Source organism: Volvox carteri, assembly GCF_000143455.1.
Source record: "Volvox carteri f. nagariensis unplaced genomic scaffold VOLCAscaffold_6, whole genome shotgun sequence".
Taxonomy (NCBI): Eukaryota; Viridiplantae; Chlorophyta; class Chlorophyceae; order Chlamydomonadales; family Volvocaceae; genus Volvox; species Volvox carteri.
Window position 1 is genome coordinate 1,718,324 of NW_003307549.1, and position 7,358 is coordinate 1,725,681.

At 57.7% G+C, this 7,358-nt stretch overlaps 1 protein-coding gene across 1 annotated transcript in view; it reads left to right on the top strand.

Annotated features, from left to right (window-relative positions):
- Positions 1 to 2,606: 2,606 nt before the first annotated feature.
- VOLCADRAFT_87764 (uncharacterized protein) overlaps positions 2,607 to 7,358 on the top strand; it is a gene marked incomplete at both ends in the record, with an annotated part of 19,925 nt that continues 15,173 nt past the window's right edge. The window contains 8 exons of the mRNA XM_002947354.1: positions 2,607 to 2,706; positions 3,080 to 3,342; positions 3,503 to 3,640; positions 3,981 to 4,100; positions 4,835 to 4,935; positions 5,509 to 5,608; positions 6,083 to 6,151; positions 6,785 to 7,233. Of these exons, the coding sequence (XP_002947400.1) occupies positions 2,607 to 2,706; positions 3,080 to 3,342; positions 3,503 to 3,640; positions 3,981 to 4,100; positions 4,835 to 4,935; positions 5,509 to 5,608; positions 6,083 to 6,151; positions 6,785 to 7,233 (1,340 nt within the window). The remainder of the gene's footprint in view (positions 2,707 to 3,079; positions 3,343 to 3,502; positions 3,641 to 3,980; positions 4,101 to 4,834; positions 4,936 to 5,508; positions 5,609 to 6,082; positions 6,152 to 6,784; positions 7,234 to 7,358) is intronic.

The window sequence follows — 7,358 nt, forward strand, 5'->3', positions numbered from 1 at the left end:
GCTGTACCTTATGTCCCCGGGCGACTGCATAGAAGGGCCCTACGGGTTCCGCGGGGGACATGGGAGGCACCAGAACAATGTGACGCGGCGGGGCGACGAGGGCGCTACCGCCGTTACTGCCACTGCTGCTGCTGCTACTGCTGCCGGCGGCGGCGGTGGCAATAACCCCTGACGACGACGAGGCACCAAAGCCGTGGTTGTCTTTGGCCGCACGGGCCCGTACGAACACTCGTGCCGCGGCTTCCGTACTGAACTTCCTGTCGTACGAAGTCCCCCGGTTGGGGAAGGCGGCGAGACAGCGGACGAGTTTGTGATGGGGAGCGGAGCGGAGCTCTTTAGACGCGGTGTCCATATCGGGACGTGCGGGGCCCCCCCTGGGGGCGGGTCTCCATCGCCCTGTGGTGGTGGAGCACACACACCCCTAACCTCCGCCGCGGCCACCAGGCCCGCAGCCCCTACCCCTCGTTTCATCTCCACCCACGTACTGCCTTCCCCCCCCGTGCTCTCCTGATGCAGTTTGTGTGCACGGAATGATTCCACTCGCCCACACCAACACCATCACCACCACTATCAGCACCGCCACTATCAGCACCGCCACCATCACCAGCAAGCACAGCAAGCAACCAGATGCAAGTCCGCTTACACAACACAGCACAACAGAATCGGTGCACGATGACGGAGCTCAGAAGAGGGAGAACAGCGGTGCACAAGCTGCACAAGCTGCAGAACACGGGAGGCAAGAGAAACCCAGTGCCATGTTCCCCCCACCCCCCCCAACCCGCAACCTGGCGTATCAGTCTATCCTTGGGATCCTTGACTTCACTCGTTCGTGCTTCGTCTCAAAGCCCCCCCTTACACACACACACACACACACCCGCACACACAGCACACACACACAGCAGCCTCCTCCCCTCCCCTCCCTCTCCCCCCCTTCCCTCCCCCTACTGCGCACTTGTACACAGCGCCGCTGTAGCCCTTCACGGCGCGATCCACCTCCTCCCAAGAGTAGAATACACCCGTCTGGCGCACCGGTTGGAGGTTGCGGGGGTTGCGGGGGAGGAGACGCGGGTGAGAGGGGGGGAGGGAGGTGATGTCGAGAACAGGACGGGGGAGGGTAGGAAAGCGGCGCAGCAGCGGCAGTAGCAGCGCCCGGCAGGGCTCTGTGTGTGTGTGTGTGTGTGTGGGTGGGTCTGCCCTGCCCCCCATGGGACTACCGGTTGTGTTTTTTAGGTACACACAGCCGGTATGGGGGGCGGGGCAGCGACTCAAAACATGTGCCCTCCTGCCTAACCCTCCTGCCCACCCCGCGCAGTCGACGAACCACATCCCACCGCCAGGTCCAGCTCCGCATAACCCCCTTTCTTTCAGCGTAGTCATAGTCACCGCTTTGTTTGTTACCTTCCGGCCAACTGCCACCGCATACACCGGGGAACGCCGCCGAACACCGGAGCGACCACTACGGCTGCTACTGCCGCCGTCAGCAGCGGAAAAGCCCTGCTCCTCATCCTCGCCCTCCTCCGCCGCCTCCTGGGCGTTGATGTCGTCGCCGTCACATTCCTCGTGGTCCTTTTCCTTCTTGTACTCATCGTAGTAGTATAACCCAGAGTCGATTCCCACGGGGCGTATTGCTGCTGCTGCCGTCGTCAACATCTGCCTGCCAGGGTGGAAGTGTAGCAGTTTGGTGTTGCTGGTGCTACAGTTTCCGCTGCTGATCCTGGTGCTGATGCTGGTGATGCAGCCGGTGCGGCTGCAGAAGCGAGTAGCGCCTCCTGGCAAGAGTGGTGAAGCCGTTGATTGGTGCGGGGATAGGTGGTGGATGGGGCTGGGGGTTGCGGGAAGGGCGCGAGGCTTTAAGTCTGGGAGCAGGTGGACAAATGAACTGCCGAAAACGGAGGTCAACGCCGATGCTCCGAAGCTGCTGCTGGTGCTATTCATTTCGCGGCGCTCGGCACAGACTAGTACCATGTTTCGCCAGAGTGAGGTCAAGAAAAGCTTTTGCTGCAGCATTGCGGGTTTTGCGAGGTGATGCCGTGGTGCTCCGAAGCTGTGATTTGAAAGCAGAGGCTGGGCCCACATCATGTCGCAGCTAAGTATGGGAGCAGCTGTCAAAATTGATCCGCCTTGCTGGCAGGCAAGCAGACGGCTGTCTCACTTTCGGGCAGCAACTTCGCGAGCGCAGTTTGGTTCAGGCATTTATCACGTGCAGTGTTGCACACGCGGCATCTAACTTCAGCTAATAAACCTGGCATGACGCAAGGTGGTCGCGGCTATCAAAAGTGCATATGTGAAATTGTCCGATCCATCCTGAATTCGTGGAAAATAATACATGGGCGCGACCTCAACGCTCCGACAAATTTCATTATCGGTTGTTTTTTGCTGTACGTTTTTGATTTGCTCGTTCGTCCGTATTTGTTGTTGGTTTCGTACTGGCAATTCATAGGCACCTAAACATAGACAAAACTCGTTTCGAAAATCGATTTTCGCCCAGCTGGTAGGTAGGCATACTGACAGATCCACAACCATTGCATCCGTTGCTCATAATCAAATGGTCTCTTGCTGCGTGGTTAAGATATGCATAAGCTGCATCTAACTTTGCATAATAAACTATGGCTGATGACGTTAAGGTCATTAAAGCTGATGCCTTGCTCAAAGGAGTAAAGCTGACATTTCATGGCCAGGGCCCCAGCGATGCACCTGGCGCAAAAGGTAAAGTACTATTAATCGCTTATGGCTAAAGCAACCCGGTTAAGCGCGGGCATGAAGTGGTGGCCCTCGGACCTGAACAGCACCGTAATGTCCATCTCAACTCCCCACCACCACCTCGCCTTCACCCTCAATCAACCAGACAGTTTCCCGCACCTCGACACCCATATGCCTCCATTCTTGCCTCCTTGCAAGAAATCCACACGCACTTTCGCTATCCTAATCCCCCTACAGCCAAGCACTAAACCCCCCGCCCAGTGCTCCCTGAACTTCCCCCATTCCCCACTCTTCCCCCTGCACCACGCCCCCTAACTCTCCCACGTGTCTACCGTACACGCGACAAACCCGGCCTCCACCCGCCCTTTCCCCTCCACAGGCGCCGCCACCGCATGGGCTCCGGAACCACCCCATGGGTCCGGCGCCTCGGCGACCAAGCTCGTCTCCTCACCCGCTAAGGGCCCAGCAGCGTCACCTGGCGGCGCGGCGGCAGCGGCGGCTGATGCGGCCCCGCCCTCGGCCCCCAGCAGCCTGCTTGAGAGCATAGCAGCTTCGTTGTGGGATCAGTACCAGTCAAGCGAGTGGCTGGTACCCCCCGGTCAGCCGAACGACTGGCGCTTCACTCTGGCCGTATGCCGATCGGTGGGAGAGGACAACAAGCTTGCCTTCCTGCTCGCTTACCTAGTAATACCCAAATACCTTTGATGACATACTGTTTTAATGCATCCTACCCCCTCCCCCTCTGCATCTCCCGCGGCCTCTTCCCCCCGGGCCCCTCCTCCCCCACACACAAACACAACAGTGTCTTGTTGCCTGGTTCAACCCCGCCTCCACCCTACCGGCCCGGTTAGCTCTAACGGAGGCCGTGGGCCGGGCGTTTGGATTGGATGAGGGGGCGGTGGAGCAGGCAGTGGCGGAGGCGATCATCATCAACAGCCAGGTGCAACTACGGGGGGGGAAGAGGAGCTACGTGTGCTTGTGCGTTTGTGGGGTGTGTGGATACGTGTGTGGGGTGAGAGGCCGGTGAGGCGGTGCGCTGTGTGGGGGCTTGTGTGTGTGGGGTTACGGGTGTATGTACGGATGTACGGTAACGTGTCTTAAGGAACTGAGCCACGAGGTGCGTGTCGTGGGGGAGGGAGGATAAGGCAAGGCATGTAGTTGGGTGGTCGGGATCTAAGGCCCAATTACTTGACATCTTTAAACCAAAAGTAAAAATCGAAAACAAATGTCACATGTGTACGTATGTGTGTATGTATGTACGCATGTACGTACCTGCACAGGTGCCTAGGCAACTTGCGGCCCAGCACGCTGCTCTGTTGCATCAAACGTTCTCAGTACGGCAGGGGTCTTTCCCCTCGGAATCCGAGGGCAGGGCGGCGTACCAAGCGTATCGAAGGGAGGTGCGTAAGCGCGCGTGTTTGTAAGTATGTATGGCGGGGGGGAGGTGAGGGGTAAGTACGGGAGCGTGTGTGTGTGTGTGTGTGGATGTGGATCGATCTAATTGGAAGGGGGATAGGCAACAAGGGGGGTTGGTGGGGCATCGGAGTTCGTGGCGGAGTTTTGGGGGTTGGTGTAGAAGCCAGGGAGCTGATGATGGGGGTTTGGGTGGGGGGTTTTCGGGCTCCCGTCCCTCTCCCCTCCAATTCATCATCATCATCATCATCATATCAGTGATTGAAGCCGATGAGAAGCTGCTTGCAGTGCAGTTGGGGAGGTGGTGCTGGCGGTGGTGGATGTGGTCCTAGAGACCTCCAACCAGGGTTCGATTTCCCCCTTTTCCTCCCCTTCCCCTTTTCCCCCCTTCCGCCCTCCCGCCTCCCCCCCTTGGCTTATATTGGCCCCGCCAATGTATTGGTTCCGGAGCTGCTGACAGTTGCTTCATTGATTTGGCCGTCGTAAAACACATTTGTGTCCCCCCGCCCCGACGCTTCACTCGTTCGTGGTTCGTCTTTCCCCCCGCCCGTCAATCGTCTGTGCTCCGTCGTCTCCCCCTCCCCCGCCTAGGTCGTCAACAGGCGTTTTATTTGATATAGATATGTATGATTCCTTCCATTTTACATTCCTCTCCCCCCTTCCGTTTTTCCCCCCTTGTTTCTCCCCCATCCCTTTCTTCCTTTTCCCCCATCTTCCTTAGGCCATGGTTGAAGCCGAGGAGTTGCTTCAGCAGCAGTTGGGATTACCGGAATTCAACGGATTGTTGGTTGTGGAGGTGGTTGGGGCAACTGGACTAAACACGTGAGAGTGGGGGAGTCGGAAGCCGCCGGGGGGTATTAGAGTGCCCTCCTCCTCTCCCCTTCCCTCTCCACCCCACCCCCTCGGGGGAAACACCGCACCCGGGGGGGGGTAGGGGGGTCCTCAGCGGGTTAGTGTGCTGCTAGGGGCGTGTCTGGTGTGGGCGTGTCTGGTTGGGGCGGTTAAGGGGGGGTTCGGGACTTTACCGGGTAGTATTACGGGTTTTCCCGGGGGGAAGCCCTGCGGCTACTGCTACTGCTCAGTGCTGCTACTGCTCAGTGCTGCTACTGCTGCTGCTTTTTCGTCATTCCTCCTCGTCCACCTCCACACCATTATCGTTATCTTCGTCATCGTGGTGCTCGTCCACCTCCATGTCTTGGTCTGTCGTCTTCAACGGTCCAGGACGAGTTGCTCCCCCCCCCCCCGTGAAGTGTATTGGCCACATGTATTGGCCACATGTATTGGCCACATGTATTGGCCACATGTATTGGCCACATGTATTGGCCACATGTATTGGCCGCCAACCCACCCTACCCCAACCCCGTACACATACACATACACATACACACCCCACAGTCGTCGCGCCAAGGCTGGAGCCAGGCAGCTGTTGCCGTACGCTGCTGTGTGGCTGAGTGACAAGTCGGGCTCACGGAGGGGTGACAAGCTGTTCACAAAGGTGAGCGTGTGCGTGTGTGTATGTGTATTGGGGGGTAAGGGGAGGGTTTGGGAGAGCCGGGCCGGGGAGGGGGCCCCGGGGGGGGGAGGGAGAGGACTAGCACAGGTTTTAGGTGGGGCCCCAGAGTGGCAAACTGTTGAATCGCTTTATGCCGTCAACGTCCCTAGTTGATATCGTGATGCTGTGTGTGTCTGTGTGTCTGTGTACATTTCTTTTGAAAAGAAGGTTGACGTATAACGGACTCGGTTGATCGCGTTGCCCATGCACATGGAACGACACTAAACTCCAAAACCTGCGAAACGTGAAAACCCCGAAATTTCCCACCCACCCGCTTTCACCCCTCGACATACATACATACATACATACATACATACATACATACATACATACATACATACATACATACATACATACATACATACATACATACATACATACATACATACATACGCAAAGGTCGCCACCGAGCCGGAGCGCCCCGTGTGGATTCAGCAACTGCCGCCGCTAACGGTCACGAACTCGGAGATGGAGCTTGTCGTACAGGTGCGAGTGTGTACATGTACGACATGTACGATGTGCGCTACCATTCCAGGAATCAGGAAGGGGTGGGTTACTGGGACACGTCCTCGGGTACGTTTCGGGTTGTGGTGTGTTGTGTGGGGGTGCAAAATCGTCTGCAGAGGAGCTGGGTGTCTGCATGTCTGTCTGTCTGTCTGTCCTTGTGTGTGATGATGCGAATCCAGACGCGCCAAAGGAATCACCCTCGAGAACATCTTTGGAAATCTGTTTGGGGGTTACTGTGGACTGTGTATGAGGCGGAAACATCTGCCGGGCATCTGTGTGCGGGTGTGTGTGTGTGGGGGGGTATGTATGTAAGCTGCAGATGATGAGATTTGACTGAAGGCAAAGGGAAGAGGAAGAGGAGCAACTTGGCTGAAGCAACGCAGGAATGCGCCTTGCTTGGCCCTCCTGTTCCTGACATGACTGAACGAAGGGATGGAGGACTGCGGGTATCGTGTTGGGCTGCGGCCGAAGAGGATTCTCGTATGTCCCCGGGTGTGTGTATGTATGTATGTATGTATGTATGTATGTATGTATGTATGTATGTATGTATGTATGTATGTATGTATGTATGTATGTATGTATGTATGTATGTATGTATGTATGTGTTTTCAGGTTCGTTGTACTTCAGATCGCCGGCCCTCCCGTACGGACCCCTTACTGGGCCGAGTGGCGGTACGACTGGCGGGCCTTATGCCAGGGCTGACTCAGCAATTGGACTTGCGACTTTATGAGCAAGGAAAGACGCAGGGAGCCGGCGGCGGCGTCAGCGGCGGCGGCAGTGGCGTCCGCTCTGACAGTGGCGGAGGTGCTGGAAACGGCCGCTCAAGCAGAGGGAAAAAGGGCTTTATATGCGGCTGCTTCGGCGGCGGCGGTAGCGACGAGGAGGGGGACGTAGGCGAGGGCAGAGGACGGGGAGGGCGAGGCGGCGGCGGCAGCGGCGGCAAGCATTCCGACGCAGCCGTTAGAGCTGCGGCGGCGGCGCCGCCGGCGCCGCCGGCGGTTGCTGGTCGTATTGGCAGTGTCGATCAGTTGGATGATGGGGACGGGGCAGGAGGCGGGCGGTGAGCACCATGGGGTGGTAGCGGGTAATGGGGGGTGGGCGCTACTGATACGTTTGTTTTGGTGGTGGTGGTGGTGGTGGAGCTCATGTGGGGTGAAGGGCTGTGGGTGGTTCTGAAGGAGCTCT